The 21097-nt window shown below is 45.2% G+C and overlaps 1 protein-coding gene across 3 annotated transcripts in view; it reads left to right on the top strand.

The window, feature by feature from the left end:
- AEBP1 (AE binding protein 1) overlaps window positions 1-21097 on the top strand; it is a 319836-nt gene that overhangs the window by 128410 nt on the left and 170329 nt on the right. For all 3 annotated transcript variants that reach the window (XM_085636122.1, XM_085636121.1, XM_085636123.1), the window contains 2 exons: window positions 4062-4127; window positions 19435-19536. In XM_085636122.1, the coding sequence (XP_085492248.1) occupies window positions 4062-4127; window positions 19435-19536 (168 nt within the window). The remainder of the gene's footprint in view (window positions 1-4061; window positions 4128-19434; window positions 19537-21097) is intronic.

The following is a 21097-nucleotide window of genomic DNA, read 5'->3' as shown; positions in this document are numbered from 1 at the left end:
TAGAGACTGCTCAAAATTAATGCAAGGTTAAATCTGACAAACATCACATAAACATCATATTATGAAGCGGGAGCAGCAGAATTGGTTTGGGCTGGAACTGAAAGTTGTTGCCAGCTTCCAAGCCAGACATCTGGCAAACAACTGCTTATAAGAAGTTTTCACTGCAGGCAGGTTGAGTGGGAAGGGAAACGGTGCAAGGGCACAAACACAATAGAGCCCTCCACCAGTGACCCTCCAAAGGAGAGATGTGCACATGGACAAATCCCTGTGGATGCGGTGGCTCTTCAGTTGGAAAGACAATAACTCAGGTATGCTGCCAAAATAAAGATGCAGGAGAAAATTGCGGCAGCTAAAACACAGTACAAGATTAAAAGACAACAAGAACAACGTTAAGACAGATCAAGTGTTTTTCTGCTAAAACATACACCATCAAGCTTTTTTGGTGAGACGTAATAGGCTGCGTATCGCCTTGTGCCACATTCCAAAATGGCGCATAGTATCATCTGGCAATGAGTGACGTCAGCGCCTCCTCAGGAGTGCAGCGGACCTACATGTAAGAATGTAAACAGAGCACTGATTTTGTAAAACTAAAAATCACTTCACGAATTATCAGAAACAGATGTTAATATCTATCATTGTTCCATTAACCAACATTTTCGATATCCAGGCATCATATAAAAAGCTTTCAGAGTGACAATAAAAAAAAACTATAGTCCCTGCGGAGAAACAAAAATATGTCTAAAAGTCGTGGATGTTCAATAAATACCGCAGTTAATAAAATTCGCTTTGGGAACTGGAGACAGATACTTGCGGCTGATTGTGCGCTGTATAAATGCCTATATTTCAGTAACAATAAGGACTGATGATTTATGCTTGCTTATGCAAGCAACGCAAAGCAAAGCTGAGGAGCTGCAAGGAATTTAGGGGGCTCTTCATGCTCTCTGAAAAGGTTGCATGACCAATTTGTGAGTTTTTTCCAAAATCTGCATTAAGTTTGTAAAATTATGACACTAAGGCAAAATATTCTCTCGAGTAGTTTTTTGGTTACGGTTATACCTCGCATAAAAAGGTCATGTGAGATATTGGCAGGAGTCTTCTACAACTAGAAAATATCATGTTTAAAGAGAAACAACTCTCCTATGGGCAAAAGTGACACAAAAATTCACATTATGTGAAATGGTGAAAATTGTGAGCAACGCAAAATTTTAGAATTACTCAAAGTTATGCCAGTGTAACAAAAACTTTGCATAGGCCTAAATTTATCCTGCTTTGCTCCCATGCATAATTTAAGGCGAGGGAGGATGGTTGACCCCTCTCATGACACTGTTTTGTATAGTACTTGCATCCTCGGACAGGTAGGGAATAAGGTCACAATAGGCGTAACTGCATTAAGTTGGGTCAGTCGACCTCACCCTTAAGGGTACAGAAATAAGCTGTTCACTTACTGCTCCAAGCTCATCCCAACCAGGCAGTCACCTACAGTCTGCTACGGAATTTTCTGCCTTTGTGGAAAAGGGTAGTCATTGGTATTTAAAGACTAGGTGTGAGGTCTCCAAGCATCTTGTAACTTTCAGGGTAAAGATTTGAAATAAAAACAGTCTGAAACAGCACCTGTATGGAGCGACAGGATTTCGTCCTAAAAGTTCCCTAGTGAATTCATTACTATGGAACAACACCAAGAACACCTCACAATGGGACTCCAACTGGTGGCTGTCCACACTCGGACCCACATCCAAACTCAGAACCCACACCAAGAACCTCAAAATAATCATCAACAGCATACTGGACATGACCCCACAAATCAACGCCGTCACTGCATCCCGCTTCCAGACACTGAAGATGCTGAGGAAGATCTTCAAATAGCTCCCAAGCAACGCTAGAAAAACTGCCGCTAATGCCCCAGTCACCAGCAAGATGGACTTTGGGAGCACCGTCTACACCAGGATCACCAAGCAACTCACTAGAAGACTACAAACCATCCAGAACTTGGCAGGCTGAATCCTCCTCAACCTCTCACACAGAACTCACATAACACTACACCTCAAGGAACTACACTGGCTCACGATATGCACACGCACTCAATTCACACTCCTTCCACACACATTCAAGACACCAAACAACTCAGTCCCTGCCTACCTGAACAGTGCATCTCCTTCCACCAACCACCCAGACACCTCAGCACCTCATTACTGCTACTCAAACACATCATACACAGAACTAGATAACCTAGGACCTGTTTCACCCTTTTATGAGCTCATCAACCAGGAACAGCTTGGTTCCAGTGACACAGTCTAAGCATACTCATTTCACTTAATGTCCATTCCCACTTTTGTTGTATAATTTAGTGTGCTGCCCTAAGTCGTACGGGTATTCCCAGACGTGGGTCCTGTTCATACTGTGTCACTGGAACAAAGCTGGACCTGGCAGACAAGCGCACTACTAGTCCTGGGTTGCTTGCGTTCCAGTTCGGGGAGGACCTGGCTTGACAGTTCAAGCTAGACTGTTCCGATTGAAGCAGGGTAAAAACGGATTTTCATATAGCTGGGTACAAACTGAGGTGGCATGGTGTGCAAAATAACTATAGATTGGGATGCGACCCAGAGTAATTAACAGTGGCGGAGATTTATTCAAGTATTCCATTCGTCACTTTTTTGTAAACTTTAGTGTGTATCCCTCAGTGGACCAGGTATGCCCAGTCATGGGTCCTGTGCACACAGTGTCACTGGAACCAAGCTGTACATGGCTGATGAACCCATAACTAGGGTGAAACCGGTCCAGGGTTGCTTGTGTTCCATTTCAGCGAGGACCTGGCTTGGCAGTTCAGTGTGGGATGTTCTAATTGAAGCAAGTTCAAGACTGATGTGCACATAGCTGGGTCCAAACTGAGGTGACATTGTGTGCAATATAACGATGGATTGGGATGCGGCCCAAGTAATTATCAGTGGTTGAGATTAATTCAAGCATTCCATTCAGCACTTTTGTTGTATACTTTAGTGTGCTGCCCTAAGTGGTACACGTATGCCCAGACACGGGTCCCATACACACTGTGTTACAGTGTACCCGCTGATGCACCCATAACTAGGGCAAAACCAGTCCTGGGCTGCTTGTGTTCCGGTTCAGGGAGTACCTGGCTTAGGAGTTCAGGCTGAACTGTTCCAATTGGATTCGGGTCAAGACTGATTTACATATAGCGTGTTTATAACCTACTCTGCATGTGCATGTAGAGTAGGTTATAGGCACGCTAACTTCCTACAAACTCGGCATTAAATTCTAATCCGACTTTGGCTGGTTGTTGGTGTTACAATGTTCTATGCAGGGTGAGGTGGACTTTTTGCTTTCTTACATTTCTACAAGACCTCAAGCAGGTTACAGTTATCCGACCTCTATATAAGCTTACATGTGGTTCCTCATTAGTAGTTTCTTCAGTTTGGACTTTGACAGGCTCAGAGAGACACACTATTCTATGGTTGTGATAGATTCGGTATCAATTACTAGATGATATACTAATGGTGTCTCACCACACTGCAACTTCTTTAGTGTCTCCTTCTCTTTGGTTATTCATCTCCCTCGACAGCCTCTGGCAGGTTCTGTGGCTCGTTCAGTTTTCCATGTGGTCTTCTGGTGCTCCAGGCCTTTCTTTTGGCATAGACATAAACAACAACGCTTGTGTCTAGATTAATCACCTTCTTTGATGAGCAGCTCCATGCAGAGTCCTATTAGGCAGGTAATGGGGTCAATGAAGCGCATCAAAATGGAGATTAAGGGACAGACCAGAATAGGGAGGTGGCCAGACATGATGAGTTTGTGGGGTGCTTTGACATAATGTTGAATAAAAATCAGCGAGTGCTTCTTTTAAAGGGGGATTGTGAGCACAGCATAGAATTAGGGTCTTGAATTATTTTATTGGCATGCTTTGATATTTTATGTTGAATAAAAAAGTTCTTTGTTATCAGTGCGCGAGTGCTTCCTTTAAATGGAGGATTGTGAGCACAGAATGGAAATGAAGTCTTGAATAAAACGCGACTTCACTAATGGAGACCTTTCTGTTTTTCTACCTATAGCGAAGCCCGAAGAGCCGCCGACGCAGGACTACAATGAGGAGCTGGAGCACGAGGACTATGATGACTGTGAGTGTGTGATCCTATCACTGTGTAGCTTTGCCTCCTGAATGTGGTCTTAGCTGCTTTTCTTTTACATGGGGTGTGACATCATTCATATGGCTCTGCCTCCTTTAGTTTCCCAGCCTCCCAGTATATTTGCCCCAGTAATGTACTTCCTTTTGGGTGGAAAAGCAAAAAAAACGGATGGGTTTCAAATGCTGGGGTTTCACAGATTGTGGGAGGCATGAATAGTGTTATGTAACGCTGTGTACTGCTAATAGCCCCACACTCCTACTCAGCTGTTTAACCTTGTCATTTCCCCTGACTGCCTTCTAAGGTATCCCTTCATCCAGCCCACCACTTTAACATTCCACTCCCTCAACTGACGCATCCTTAATTCACTCCCCCTTCAAGCGGTCAGCAGTCTACCCTCTAGTGGGTTGAACTCCAGCAAATACTCGATGTCCCGAATACATGGAGTAATAAAGTATGTCGGAACTGCCAATACTTGTAGAATTGGCTACGGTGAAGCTGGTATTAATCTTGTAATTGTTGGAGGGATATCAGCACTGTTCCCCTCATAACATCCCCCAAAGTGGACAGACCATTGAGGTCCCATTCCCAGAACCCCGACAGTGCAGCCACTTGATGCAGAAAAGCCCCATGCCACAAGATGGTCCCCCGGTCAATCTACCCCATCAGCCTGCTCGTCTAACAGTCTGTCGCCATATTTGAATGACCACCCTGGCTGCCGAGGGCAAGTGCTCCATCACCGCATGACTATAAAGAAAGTCCAGAATCGACCAGTTGCCCCTCGCCCATTTCTCCACTGCATATGCAGGATCTGCATGGCCACTATACCACCACTCGTTGATGTTAAGGAGGTCAGAAGGACCATAATAGGAATATAAATCTGCTGCGGCTATTTCCCTGCAAAAGGTGGACTGAACTCAGGTGAAGAGAGCCACGCAAATCGTGCCACCTCCCACAGGAAATGATTAAGGACAGCATTTATTTGCCAGAACCATGAATATGGGATATTGTATGGGTGATTCTGAAGCCGATACATCGGTTGCTGCAGAGAAACCAGCTTTAAAATGCCAACCAACCTAGCAGCGACAAGGGCAAGGGGATCCACACTTTCACTTCTTCTCGGACCTGCGATGACAGAGGACCAATATTATGCTGCCAAGAGATAGCCGGGTCCGGGGAGATATAGACCCCCAAATATTGGAAGCAATCAACAGCCTGAGTCAGTTATGACACCCATGCCGTTCTTACCTGGGCACGCAGACCAGAAAAAGTGTCGACTTCGTCAGGTTCATGTAGAGCTCCGAGGTCTCACCAAAAACTTGCAAGATCTGCAGTAGCCGTGGGCCAGAAAATGCCGGGTCAGTAAGAAAAAACAGGACATCAACCGCGTATAGTGCTATACTTTCGGATATCTCGGCAGACCAATCAAAACCGTACACCAGGGGGTCACGCTTCACCAACGTAGCGAGTAGCTCTGCAGCAAGCCCAAATAACAGGGGGGACAACGGACACCCCTGTCTAGTGCCTCTGTCTATGGGGAATAGATCAGACACTACACCCGCCAGGCGAAATTTTGCTGAAAAATCCGTGCATAACAAGCGGATATATGCGAGGAACTGTGGGCCTAGGTTAAGGGCCTGCAGAAGAATAAATAAGTACTCCCAGCTAGTTGAATTAAAGGCTTTGTCTATGTCAACTAATAAGATGGCCGCTGGCCTCCCCAGGCTTGATGCCTTCGCCAGTGTATTGTGGATCTGTCTAATATTATGGTGAGTGGGCCGTTGTGGCACAAAACCGGCCTGATCTGGGTGAACCAGATCAGACATAAGCTGGAGAAGGCGATCAGCCAATACCGTGCCTAATAATTTAACTTCTATCTTCAATAGCGAGATCGGCCGGTACAACGACGGTTCCTCAGAGGGACGACCCGGATTATGGCAGGCCACAATTTCCGCATGTCACCAATCAGGCGGAAGGACTGACATGTCAGAAGCCTCCTGCAGCGACCTCAGCAGGAGCGTCCCCATCTGGGGCATGTTTGCCTTCAAAAACTCACATGGGTACCCGTTAGGTCCTGGAATCCAGCCCGGGCGAAGACTCGCTAATGCTCCCGTCCACAGTGATTGGTTCATCAAGCTGTTTATGCATCGCATCTAATACAGATCAGGGAGGCATTGTACGTACAAAATCAACAATTTGGTCACAGGTTAGGACTTCTTGCTGAGCATAGAATGGTTCGTAATACTCCGCAAAGGCCTGAGCCACCTCCCGAGGGCTGGACCGTAGCCCACCCTCAGCATCGTGCAGCACTGGCGCAGATGTCTGTGCGACCTGACACAAGCGGTGTAGCATCTTACTAGACTTGTCGTCCCACTGGTATAGCCAATTCTGCATTGCCTGCCACCATCCGGGCCTCATCTAAAAACAGTTGCTGCAGTTGTTGCTGAGAAAAGAGCAACCGCGCCTGACCAGTGCCCCACCATCCTCCCTGACCTCATCTTCTAAGGCCTGCAGCTGAGCCTCCAACTCCACCACTTTTTAGGTGCTACGCCGCCGCTCCTCTTTGCAAAAACTAATGTAATTCCCCCACAATGTGGGCTTCAGAGCCTCCCATAAAAGCCCCTTGGAGGGTGCCATGTCAATATTAAAGAAAAGGTATTCGGTGACTGACCGGTGAAGTGCGGGCCTGTACGATGGGTTACACAGATGCCACAGTGACATACGCCACCCAAATGGGGACCCATGGGCACCAATATGAAATGTGAGGATCACAGGAGCATGATTCAAACAACCCTCGTGGCAAAATAGTGACCACCGAGACCCTTTGGACATATGGGCCAGGAAGAATCAGGTAACCTGGAGAGGGACCCATGGACCGGAGAGAAAAAGGTATAGCCAGGCTCCGCTGGGTGGTAGGCCCTCCACGCATCTGTCAACCCCAAAGAGGATGTCAGGAGGCAAGGCTTAGAGTCACCGGAGCCCTGGATGAGCCCGGTCACACACCATCTGTCCTCCCCTGCCACCATCACATTGTTCCAGTCCCCACCCACCATAGATAATCCATCCAGCAGTTCCCCCAAAGTCACAGAAGCCTGTTGACAAATGCCTGACCCAAGGCAGGGAGGGGGGTGTAGACACTGCCCAAAGTCAGCAGCCCCCCATGCAACATCCCTGTCACCAGGGTGTACCTCCTGTCCGAATCTGTCCACTCTCTAGGAGGCCTATGGGGAACCCTGCGGTGAATAACAATCGATGTGCCCTGTGAGCCACGAACAAACCCTGAGTGGAAAATCTGAGCAAACCCAAACCGTGCTAGCAGATTGCCCCATGTTTAACTTTGTCAAGGATACCCCTAGCATTCCATGTCATGACTTGGACCTCCTGGAATGATCCTCAGATGTATGTGCGGCCATCAATGCTCAAGGAGGAAACCATGTGGAGCCAGACTGGGACAAGGGTCATAGTATTTCTGTGTCTGTGCCAGGTTAAAACACAACAACAAATCCCAATAGCCTACGTAACCCCCGCCACCATCCACTCCAAAACCTCAGCAAACAAGAAGTATCTGTCGCGGCGGGTGTACCACCAGGACCCCAACAGGAGTGTACAGGGACCCCATGCCAATGGATCCCCAAACTTAATCATGGGTCTCTGGAAGCTTCAGGAACACACTTCCCGGGGGGCAGTCAGGCCTGGAAGTCCCATGAAAAAAACTAGTTCAGATTCATGGTCCGAACACGTAGGCCAGAGGCCAAAGCTGTAACCCTATCAAAAAAGTGAGAATTAATAATATTTAATTATTTATAATTTTAAGTGATGGTAAGTAAGGTGAAATTGAGTGATCCATGAGGTGTCACGGAAAGCACTATGTGTTTTTAAAATACCCCTCACACACTATGAATCCCATAGTGTCATGCTTCATCATGGGGTCTTCCCGTCCCTCTACGGGGCGGGGCGTGCTACTACCTACGAATACGTGGGAGAACTGTTGTTATGAAAAATAGGCTATGTGTGGTGAAGGGATGTGAGTGTTAGGATTATGTGTAAGATATAAAGATTAAAAGGACCCTGGCTAGTAGAAAAAACAATTTTATTCAGTTCTCTAGCTGGGAGCGTTAAAAATGGGGAAGAGTGTAGGAAGTGTCACAAGTTCGTGGCTACCTACTGGGTCAACATGTTTCGTAGGCAGTCCCCACTGCTTTACTCATCAGGACCAACAAATAATCCCTATTGCACTCAATAGAATTAGTAATGTGGTTTGTATGCCTATTATTCTGATGCACCAGACCTTTAAAAGTTTTTTAGATCTGTGAACAAGGGTACAATGACCCCAGTGATATAAGACCAAATTGGTATCTGTAAAAAAGAAAGAACAACAATACAAAAGAGTTTATCGCTGTTGGATTTAACACTTCACCATACTTCAGGTTCATCTGATTTAGAATTCATTTTGTTTTGTTTTCGTGATATATTTTTCTAAATATATATTTTTCATTCTATATCAACGTGGGTAAGGTAAATTTTACTCATAACCCAATTTTGTAGAAATGGAAAGGAAAAGGTAGTTAGACACAAAAGACAAACTATACATAAAATTACGACAAAATTACAACAAAAAATCGATGTCAGGGGACAACACAAAACATTTAAGTACTTTGCTGTGTAAATTCACTAGCTGCATATATTAAATAGGCGTGATGGCCCACAGTCATTCGCGATATATAAATTCATCATGTACATACTTTAGTTAGGCGTAATGTTCAGGCTTCACGAGCACACACTGGAGGGGAGGGCGCCTGGTTTAGTCACTGCGGGATGGTAAACATTGTATTAGTTAATGAAAAAGGGGCCGCCGAAAATCGGCGAGCTTGCAGGCACCCTGACCTGATTTAAAGACTTGGCCAAGTATCAACTTACGATTTTAGGATCATTCCTCGCTTCCATGTACCTCTGTGTTGCTCCGTGGATGTCAACAAGGAAGTGTGTATCGATGCTTTTATTGGCAGAAAGCAAGCGGGAAAAAAGGGGGTCAAGCGACTAGAGCGTGAAAGGCTTTGGAAAATGGCCGCCCGGAATGGGCTTGTCGAGGACTCAGTAATTTGCTTCCTGGTTGGTGAGAAAAATGAATAGAAATAAAAGTTTTGAAACATCATTATTGGTAAAACAGTGGGAGTCCAAAAAGCGGGTCTTTTCTTAGTCCGAAAATTAATGAATTTAATAAAAATGAAATGGAACAATGTTACGAAGTAGATTCACCAATTATTGCCACTAGAACGTAAAAGACTTAGAAATGGCCGCCAGGAACGGATCAGTGAAGTAGTTCATATATCACTTCCTGGTTCGTCACCGAAGGATTTCAAGAAACAATGAAACGTTGTCGTTCTCAAGGGAATATGGGTTCAAGAATGACTTTTCACTTATTATTTCCACCTGGGTTAGTACTCGAGGAAAAAAGGAGGCAGTTGTTGACACATCGTAATCATTGTGACGTATGGCCAAAGTGATGTAACTCGATTGTGATCGAGTGGGTCATAAGTCATAAATTCGCAGACTATGGCATGGGATGCTTTAGATAAAGGCTGTTCAGGATCAGTCTGTGAAGAAACTGTATATATCATTTCTTTTTTGTCGTTTTCCGTAATAGGTGAAAACAGCATGTGGAATCTGGTCATAATGAAAAAGGAACTGTTTTTGGGATTAGTAAATAAATAGTTATTTAGTTCAGAAGTGCCACATATTTTATTTCTTGGTTATTCATGAACGGTGGACCACCTGTATTACGGCAAAAATCATTTAAAAGTAATAAGCAGAAAATGATTGAAAAATGGCTGAAAAATGAAAATAAAAAATAAAATAAAAATTAGAAATTAATGAATGAATGAATAGAAATTCTGGAAACTCCAAAAAATGGGAGTGATTAGTTCTATAGCTCAAAGAAAGAAGAAGAACAAGCGAAAGTATCAACCAGGAGCATGACGAAGGCATCAACAAGCAAGAAATGAACCTGGTAGTAAATCTTACTGATGAACCATTAACAGCAGCACAGGTTTCAGTCCTGGAAAAAGGACTAGGTTTTGTGCCTACAGCAAATATGGATAGTTTCTTGCTATGTAAAGAAATACAAGAATTTATGAGGAGACTGAAACTACAAGTCTTTTTCAAAGACAAAGAACCAAGAGAAACACAAGAGGGGGACACTGGTTTAAAACTAAAATTTACCTTCATACCACCGGATATTACTCTTCCCATAGAGCTGCTCACCTTTGAGAAGGCTGTAATGAAAGATTTGGAGAACCTCCATCCAACCAACAATCAGGTTTTTCAGAACATAACTAAAAATGAAAAACAAGCGATACGAGAACTTAATGGCAATCAGAACCTGGTAATAAAACCTGCTGACAAAGGAGGGGCCATAGTTATACAATCAAAAGAGCAGTATGACAACGAATGTAAACGTCTACTCCAAGATCCTAGAAATTACAAAATCCTGGATCATGATCCAACAGAAAGGGTGAAAATAAAGATTATGAGCATGGTAGAAGAAGCACTTGCTCATGGATGGATAACGAAAAAAGAAGGAGACTTCCTTATTCAAGAGTCACCTAGAACACCTTATCTATACACCCTCCCAAAAATACATAAAAAACTAAAAGATACTCCGGGTCGTCCTATCGTATCTGGTATAGGTTCTATCCTAGAACCAGTTTCAAAATTTGCAGATGCATATCTGAGACCCATGGTTCAAAAAACATCAACGTACCTGAGAGACACCAAAGACGTTCTAGTGCTATTAGAAGATCTTCCTTTTGACCCCAAACATCAACTGCTAATAAGTTGTGATGTTGAAAGTCTGTATACCAGTCTACCGCATACAGAGACTCTAAACATCATTGAGGAAGTCCTCTTTGATACTGATTGGGCGTATCAAACACCTAGAAACATCATCATGGAATGCTGCAATCTAGCATTGAGAGAGAACTTCTTTAAGTACAATGATACCATCTATCTTCAGAAGCACGGGACCAGCATGGGGAGCACCTTCGCTCCCAGTATAGCTGGTCTCTATGTGCATCACCTGGAAACAACAAAGATTCTACATCCTAACAACCCTTTCCATGACCACATCAGTATCTGGAAAAGATACATAGATGACATACTGATCATCTGGGACGGCGATGAGGTTACCGCTAATCGATTCATGACTTGGCTCAACTACCAAGACGAATTTCTTAACTTCACCAGTACAATCTCCAACAAGGAGTTGACCTTTCTTGATCTGCATATATCATCTAAAGATGGGAGACTGTTGACTACGACCCACTTTAAATCCACAGCAAAACATTGTCTTCTACTATATCAGAGTTTTCATCCCAAACACTTGCCAGACAATCTTCCTTATGGACAATTTTTGCGTCTAAGACGCAATTGTACTGAAGTCGAAGATTTCAAAATCCAATCAGAAGATCTTAAAGTCAAACTTGCTAAAAGACAGTACCCAAAACGGATCATTGACAAAGCATATAAAAGAGCGCGCAACAATTGCAGAGAAAGCCTTCTAGAACCTGCTACACCAAAACCCAATGAAAATCGGCCGTTCTGCATCACTACATATAACACTAATTCCAACAGAATTACCAAAATTGTGAACAAGCATTGGCGTATCCTGAATAGTGGAGGACTTAACCTCCAAAAAAACCCTTTTTTGCTCACAGAAGAGGAAAGAGTATTCGCGATATGCTGGTCCACACAAGACCAAGCAATAATGAATCTACAGGCCAATCAACAGCTATGGCAAAAATCCAAGGACACCATCCATGTGGAAGATGCAAAGTCTGCTCTCTTACCAGCAAGAGTATAAGTATTACCTTTCTTGACGGCACCAAATGGGAGCAGAGAAAATTCACCACCTGTAATAGCAACAACGTTGTGTATCTTATCAAATGTCCCTGTCAACTAGAATATATAGGGATGACCACGCGATGCGTAAAAACAAGAATTGGAGAACATAAAAGCAACATCAGGTGCAAAAGAGGTGCCACAAAAATGGCAGCACACTTCATTGATTTTGCCCACACACCAGAAGACATATCATTGTCAGTCATTGAACAAGTACCAAATGACAAGTATCTCCTTGAGAAAGAGCAAAGATGGGTACACCGCCTAAAGACCAATATCATAGGCCTAAATGACGATATTTCGTGGAGTCAGTTGTAACTACGAAAAGTAAACCTTTCTTTGAGCTATAGAACTAATCACTCCCATTCTTTGGAGTTTCCAGAATTTCTATTCATTCATTCATTAATTTCTAATTTTTATTTTTATTTTTTATTTTCATTTTTCAGCCATTTTTCAATCATTTTCTGCTTATTACTTTTACATGATTTTTGCCGTAATACAGGTGGTCCACCGCTCATGAATAACCAAGAAATAAAATATGTGGCACTTATGAACTAAATAACTATTTATTTACTAATCCCAAAAACAGTTCCTTTTTCATTATGACCAGATTCCACATGCTGTTTTCACCTATTACGGAAAACGACAAAAAAGAAATGATATATACAGTTTCTTCACAGACTGATCCTGAACAGCCTTTATCTAAAGCATCCCATGCCATAGTCTGCGAATTTATGACTTATGACCCACTCGATCACGATCGAGTTACCTCACTTTGGCCATACGTCACAATGATTACGATGTGTCAACAACTGCCTCCTTTTTTCCTCGAGTACTAACCCAGGTGGAAATAATAAGTGAAAAGTCATTCTTGAACCCATATTCCCTTGAGAACGACAACGTCTCATTGTTTCTTGAAATCCTTCGGTGACGAACCAGGAAGTGATATATGAACTACTTCACTGATCCGTTCCTGGCGGCCATTTCTAAGTCTTTTACGTTCTAGTGGCAATAATTGATGAATCTACTTCGTAACATTTCATTTTTATTAAATTTATTAATTTTCGGACTAAGAAAAGACCCGCTTTTTGGACTCCCACTGTTTTACCAATACTGATGTTTCAAAACTTTTATTTCTATTCATTTTTCTCACCAACCAGGAAGCAAATTACTGAGTCCTCGACAAGCCCATTCCGGGCAGCCATTTTCCAAAGCCTTTCACGCTCTAGTCGCTTGAACCCCTTTTTTCCCGCTTGCTTTCTGCCAATAAAAGCATCGATACACACTTCCGTGTTGACATCCACGGAGCAACACGGAGGTACATGGAAGCGAGGAATGATCCTAAAATCGTAAGTTGAGACTTGGCCAAGTCTTTAAATCAGGTCAGGGTGCCTGCAAGCTCGCCGATTTTCGGCGGCCCCTTTTTCATTAACTAATACAATGTTTACCAACCCGCAGTGACTAAACCAGGCGCCCTCCCCTCCAGTGTGTGCTCGTGAAGCCTGAACATTACGCCTAACTAAAGTATGTACATGATGAATTTATATATCGCGAATGACTGTGGGCCATCACGCCTATTTAATATATGCAGCTAGTGAATTTACACAGCAAAGTACTTAAATGTTTTGTGTTGTCCCCTGACATCGATTTTTTGTTGTAATTTTGTCGTAATTTTATGTATAGTTTGTCTTTTGTGTCTAACTACCTTTTCCTTTCCATTTCTACAAAATTGGGTTATGAGTAAAATTTACCTTACCCACGTTGATGTAGAATGAAAAATATATATTTAGAAAAATATATCACGAAAACAAAACAAAATGAATTCTAAATCAGATGAACCTGAAGTATGGTGATGTGTTAAATCCAACAGCGATAAACTCTTTTGTATTGTTGTTCTTTCTTTTTTACAGATACCAATTTGGTCTTATATCACTGGGGTCATTGTACCCTTGTTCACAGATCTAAAAAACTTTTAAAGGTCTGGTGCATCAGAATAATAGGCATACAAACCACATTACTAATTCTATTGAGTGCAATAGGGATTATTTGTTGGTCCTGATGAGTAAAGCAGTGGGGACTGCTTACGAAACATGTTGACCCAGTAGGTAGCCAGGAACTATTGACACTTCCTACACTCTTCCCCATTTTTAATGCTCCCAGCTAGAGAACTGAATAAAATTGTTTTTTCTACTAGCCAGGGTCCTTTTAATCTTTATATCTTACACATAATCCTAACACTCACATCCCTTCACCACACATAGCCTATTTTTCATAACAACAGTGCTCCCACGTATTCGTAGGTAGTAGCACGCCCCGCCCCGTAGAGGGACGGGAAGACCCCCATGATGAAGCATGACACTATGGGATTCATAGTGTGTGAGGGGTATTTTAAAAACACATAGTGCTTTCCGTGACACCTCATGGATCACTCAATTTCACCTTACTTACCATCTCTTAAAATTATAAATAATTAAATATTATTAATTCTCACTTTTTTGATAGGGTAGAACCCCTTTTGTTTATTACGTATCATATAGGAGTTAGGTTCTATCCCAGTACCTCTTCACTCCCTCCCTTTGATAAATTTTTGTCAAAGCTGTAACCCAACAGGAGCCAGCACTGCAACCAAAACTTGTGTCCATGTCATGGATCTTCGCCCTGTGCCTGAGATCACCAGTTAGAGCGGGAGCCATGCAGACGTTTCGATGTGGACTTCTTTGAACGATTCCGTTGGTCACTTTGGGAGGAGTCGTATTCCAGCAGAGGCGGTATATGTGGCCAGAGGTGCACTGTTTCATCTGCCCATGCAAATGCCGCTTCAGGTGTATTGAAGAACAGGGACAGTGACCTATATATAACTCTCATATGTGCAGGGTATAACAGCTTGTAATGAACATTCAATTTGCACCGTATCCACTTCGCCACCACGAAGGATCAACACTGTTGTTGAACTATCCTAGTATAGTCTGGGAATATCATAATAGCATGTAAATTGTGTGTCAATTTACCCTGGCCCAAGGCAAATTTGAGGATGGCATATCTGTTCTAAATAATTCAATAACTTGGCAATTACCGATTGGGGTCTGGCTTCTTCACGAGAGCCCTGTGTGCCCGCTCAGCAAAAATGATGCAATGAGACAGGGAACCTTCAGGCATGATGGATAGCAGCCATCGCAACAGGAACACCTCCACTGATGCACCCTTGCACCCCTCCGGGAACCCAGCAAAGCTCAGGTTGTTGCGACGAGCATGCCCTTCTGCATCGTCCACTCGCACGGCCAACTCTTGTGTAACCACAGTTAGTTTATTGACTTTTTGTTGAAGCAATGCCATAGTATCCTCCACTGTCGACACCCTGGTCTCCACTTCCATTATGCGGTCCACCGCCTTCCGGTAATCCTGCCAAAGTAGTGACTTCTGTTCCCACCGCCCGATCTTAGCATCTAGCATGTGATTGCTTGAATGCCACCTGCAGTGCACCCACCCACAATTCCTGCAGTTGCGTAATGGTCCATGGTGCTCTGCTTTGTTTGCGTGGTGCAGGCTTATCTTTCATCATGACGACTCCAGGAGGGCGCCTCCTGTTCAGTTAGATCTCCGGTGTCAGAGCCCCGGTCTCCTCACGGCGAGCCAGGTAGTCACTCCAGCACGGCTTCGACAGGCCGCCCTTTCACCCCGCAACACCAAACCTTTGTCTGTGCGCCGCCAGCTGAGCCACATGGAACAGATTAGTCCCTGGCCGCAAGCCACACAGGGGCCTAGCCCAGCCGCTTCTGCAGCCCAGGGACCAGACACAATGCAGACCTCCTAATGGGATCTCACATGCCGGATCTCCAGCCCGCAGCGCACCCACCAGGAGCTGTATGGAGGGGACACCCTATCACTGGCACTGCTCTTCTGGCCAAGTCTGGGCAGGCTGGTTTACGGGCCCCAGCTCTGGGCCAGGCGTCTGAAGACCCCAGGATGCCCCCGGCGGCCCAAGCAATCTCAGTCCTCAGTGACTTTAGGCCTGCACATAGAGCCGCGTGCAGGCTGACCGCCATCTGCCCACTGCAGCAGTAGCTGATCGTATGCCCGGTTCTGCCTGAGAGGGCCTACCTCCTCAGGACTCGGGCTCTTCTGCCACCGTCCGCGGCCACTGCTTCTCCCAGGGTGCAGCTGACCCAGCAGCGCCTCCCGGTGTGGATAGGTGTTGTTACCCAGCTTTGCCACAAGTTCTTCAGGGTGCAGCCACCCGCGACCACAGCCCCAGCTCGACTTCTCTCTGTGGCTCTCTGGCAGCCGCTCAGCAGACCCATGGTTAGGATTCGATATGAGGCACCCGTCTGTGCCTGTGACCCCTATAGCCCCGCCACCACACACGGATGAAGCCGTGCCCACCCAGGCTCACCTGAATCTGCGTCTCGGCCTCCTACGTACCCTGGAACTCTTTTGCCGCCACCCCACGGTCACCACCTCTCCCAGGGAAGCGGTCCGCACACTAGTGGCAAACCTCGCCCGGCCCCTTACAGCAGTGCATCAACAGTCGTGCCACAGGCCCACGTGGCCTAAACCTCCTCACTGTGTAGGGTGTCGCGACACCCTACACAGATGGGGTTGTGCTAGTCCCAGGCTCCACTAGTTCAGTGGCCAAAGTTTAGAGAAGCACGTGGGCAGAGTGATGGCAGGTGATTAAGCCTGACTCCACAGAGCGCTCTCAGTGTCCGCCATGCTGCCTCGCCAGGCCGCGCCCCCCCTCTCCTGCCTTTCTTATCATCCTTCCCACCTCTTGTCATTTTTCCCACCCTTTCATTAGCCTACCATCACTCTTTCTTTTGTGTCCTTGGACTCTTGTTACATTCCTGTTTTTTTCTGTTTTGCTCCAATTCCCTATCAATTACTGTGCCAGAAGTAGTCCCTCAGTGGCACGGATGGAAAATAAATAGATAAGTAACTCAACTGAATATGAATTTTTAGCTTAATGAGACTTGGTGATTAATAGAGCACAATTATTTGAATTGTCATGTCAAGCAGCTACAATTTATGTATAGTTTGCAGTTCACTTCCCAGACCAGACTAGGTCATGAATTGCGCCAATTTGCAGCTGGCTGCTGGATGCCCTTGGACGCCATGTTAAACGGTTGTTGGTTGTAGCTTGGCCTACATGAGTCCAACAGGGTACAGTGTGGGAAGTCTGAAGGAGAGGTAGGATGCATAAGCGGAGACTGTTGTGGAAGAGTGCTGAGAATAGATGACACATCACATACGGCTATTCACCATCTTTATGTGGCTTGTTTTATGAATAGAGGTGATCACTGGAAACACTGGAATGGATAGAAGAGCAGGTATGAGAGTGGATGAGCCCATTAGTGATGAGAATCCATTGGTGGTCTCCATTAATACTGAGTCGTCCCAGCGTTGCTGGGATTGGTCAATGGCTGCATTGGAAAGCATTGCTGGGGCCCACTGGGGTAAAACGTCTAATAGTGCTGCAGCGCAGTATTCTGAATTGAGGGCTGGAACCCCAGCTGAGGTTTATTTTCCTGTTTCCTGCTTTCTTGCCTCTCCTGCTGTCTTTTGTGCCCTTCTCTACTCCTTGTCTTCACATGTTATTCTCAACCATATCCCATTCTTCACTTTATCTTCTTGCTCCTATTTACTGTCTTCTATTGCATGTGTGCATGTATGTGGTATTTCTGCAAATCTAGTCAAAGACGAGCATAAAATTAACCAGAGACAGGAGTGGCAGTGGAATTGTAGACATTAATGCACTCTGATTTAGTGTTCAATAAAGAGTCTTCAATTCTTTGCTAAATTAGAGCAGCGTTGGGGCGGTCTGGATGGATACGAGGATGTTGGCTGCTTAGATGTAAAAGGCTGCTGCCTTTATTTTTACACTTCTCTTTCTTTCTCCATCACCCTCTTTGCTACTGTCCCTTTTTCTCTTTTTCTGTTGGCTCCTTGTTAACTCTCACTTTTAATTTCCCTCTTTCTTCTTAAAGAGTATTTTACTATTTACGTTCCTATTATTTTCTCATATCCCGCTCAATTTCCCATCCTCAGAGTTCTTCCGGTCTCCCACACTTTTGATTGCTCCCTGCCTCTATCACTGACCGCACTTTTACTCAACATAGGTGCGTAGTTTCAGGGGAGGGGGCGTTTTGGTGTTACACCCCCTAATGAATATATTTTCTGATAAACATTTGGGTACAAGTGGTTTTAGTCGGTTGTGGTGAAGTGTCTACAGTGGATGAAGTGCATTAAAAAAAGTAAGAGACTGTACAGAACGGGGCGGGCGAATAGCTGTGGGGCGGGGTCAAAGGTGTGACAAAAAAAACAGTATCTCCTGTAACTTTTTTCAGTCTTTCACCTTCAGGTATGTGCACATAAAATAACACACAGCTTAAATGTAAAATAAAAGCAAGTTGAGTTCATCAGTGGGAAATGCGCGATTGCACTTTATGAAACCTATGTTAGTTAATGCCCTGCAGAGGTCCATGCCTGTAACCAGAGGACCACAGAACTGAATCCTGGTTGGAGCAGTGGAGAATAGTTAGGGGTTAACACAGGCCCCTGCGGCACACAGACCTGTTTTGCACCCCTTTAACAAGCACACACTTCACAGCTCAGCTGGTAAGTCCTTTCCAACACCACTCAAAAAGAATAAATCTTTGTCATCAGGAAGCGTCAACTGATTCGATCAACTAAAGCCAATACCGGCAGCTAAGCTCTCCTTACATTTGCAGATTGACCAGTTATGTACATTTACATTTCTTTCAGGCAGGCACCCTGGCAAGAAGGCTTGTGTAGCTGCCTGCCCCTCCCTCGGTTTCACAACACAGGAGACTCCCTGACTTACACTTCAGCTGAAGCATTTCAGCTGCTGGAATCAACTGTCCTGGGACAGTTCTCTTTTCACAGAAAGTAGGGGAACTGTTTTCTTATCAACTAAAAAAGTATGGGCACATCGTGAACCTCTGATCCTGCGCAGTTCGACCTCTGGGTGTCTGTTGGATTTCACCCGGAATGTTAACATATACACAAACAAAAACGCACACACACTTCCCTCTCACTGTTTTGAAAGTCTTAAAAATGTTGGTTATTTTTACAAAATCTACTGTTTTCTCTAACTTACTAACCCTACCAATCTGCATTCCTCTACCTTTCCATTGCCCTTTAAGCCCTCCTCATGTGCCCTCTTTGTATAATGTATTTAAAATTAAATGCCAGTGTTAATGGTTGGAATATCTGAAGCTCACAGCCCCATTTCACTGACGAAGACACACCCCTGACTCTACAGCCTAGGTTGGTCCATTCCCTGCTTATATTTCCCCCACACATATCTTTACAAGAATCAGGTGTTAAAAGATCTTGTCAATGCAAGCTTGCTACTGAGCATACTTTGTTACTTTTATCTCATTATCAGACGGGTCACGTCGCCGGGGAAAAAAGCCACCCCGCATCCCAAGCAAACCTAAAACCGAGAAACCGAGAGTGGATGAAAAGGACCCTGAGAGACACAAGCCATGTGAGTACTGGGTGAGCCCCCTCTCCAGGGTCAGAGGTGTGTAAAGGAGTAGTCATAGTGATGCCAGGTTAGTGTGACTAGCTATTCTAAGGGCTGCACCATGGATGCATTGGTCTCCCTCCCTGCCTATCAACTTGGCATGCATCCCTGCAGGGTCTGCAGGTCATACATGAGTACATGCTGAAGACCCTTCACAAACAGTACTGAGTAAACACAAAATGCTGGAACCAAGGCTGCAGAATGTGGTGAGGATACCCTCAGTCTATCATATCTCTCAGATATTTGTAGGCCATAGGCAGGCCGGGGCGAAGTTTGCGGAATTCTGAATAGACCAAAAAACTCTGCCATGGTACACGGAGTTCCGCAAGCAGCGGAGTTCGTTATGTCATACTGTTTCCGCTGATTTTTAGTACCAGGTGTTTCTCCCACACTGTTTAATAGTGCGAATGGCACCACACATATCTCAAGAGGGCGCTGCTTCTTTCTGCAGCTCGAGTAGAAATTCTACTCTCGCAGCAGCTTCCTCAACAGGAACGGAAGGTTTCTTAGCACAAGAGGTAGCGACTGCCCGCATTGATAAATCTTGCCAGGAGGCGGTCTGGAGTAAGATTTTCCTCGCTCACACTTGCCAACTGAACGTTGGTGAGTGCGAGCAAGGAGAAACCTCTGTTCCGCTGAGATTTTCGGAACTTTGACACTGTATGCGGCATACAGAGGGGGAAAACGTTCACGAGCGGAGCCTTAGGCTGAATTAGGAGCCCCTCATGTGTATCCACGCTGCCAGGTCTCTTTACCTAGGCAAACTTTGAAGCTTGGGGGAACTCTAAGAAGGCATGTGACTAGAGGTGGGTGAGCCACTTGAAAGCCGAGCCAAGCCTGAAGCCTGTCTCTGGCTCAGCTCGAGGTCCTGTTGGAACCTCGAGCACATATCGAGCCGAGCCTACAAGTGTCCCTTAATGTCCCAGTGACTTTAAAAAATGAATGGGATCTGGGGCCGTATTACAGATCGTGCCCTGAGGGCGCAACGGACGTTTGCGTGCCTCCGGGTTTTAGTTTTTCTTATAGAAGGGGACACAGACGCTTGTGCGTCCCCTTTCTTAATACCGGTAGCGATGGCACACTTAAAGCACCAGCGCTATCAACAGAGGGTGTTCCCTCAATTGCATAGGGGCGTGCCCCATGCAAATGAGGGAATTCCTTTGACTCAGCGCCTGCGCCATATTACAGACGTGTGCGCAGAGTCAAAGAAGCCCTCAGGAGGTGCACTGACAGTGTGCCATTTGAAAGGTGGCATACTGTCAGTGCGCCTCCTGACAGCAGCCCTCTGCAGGCTGTAAAGGGGGTCCCATGGACCCCCAGACATCCCCTTGCAGGCGGGTGCAGTCACTGACTGCACCCGCCTGCAAGGGGATCTCTAAACCCCTTTGAAAGTGCAGGCGGGTGCCACCTGCACTGTGAAAACACTGAGCAGTTGCTCCGTGTTTTCACATGAATGCGCTGCCCCCAGGGCACCGCGCGTTAGCGGCTGCCCTGGAGGCAGCTCATACACCATAATGGGGCA

The sequence above is a fragment of the Triturus cristatus genome, chromosome 11 (assembly GCF_964204655.1).
Source record: "Triturus cristatus chromosome 11, aTriCri1.1, whole genome shotgun sequence".
Taxonomy (NCBI): Eukaryota; Metazoa; Chordata; class Amphibia; order Caudata; family Salamandridae; genus Triturus; species Triturus cristatus.
This window is presented reverse-complemented; position numbering and strand designations above follow the sequence as displayed.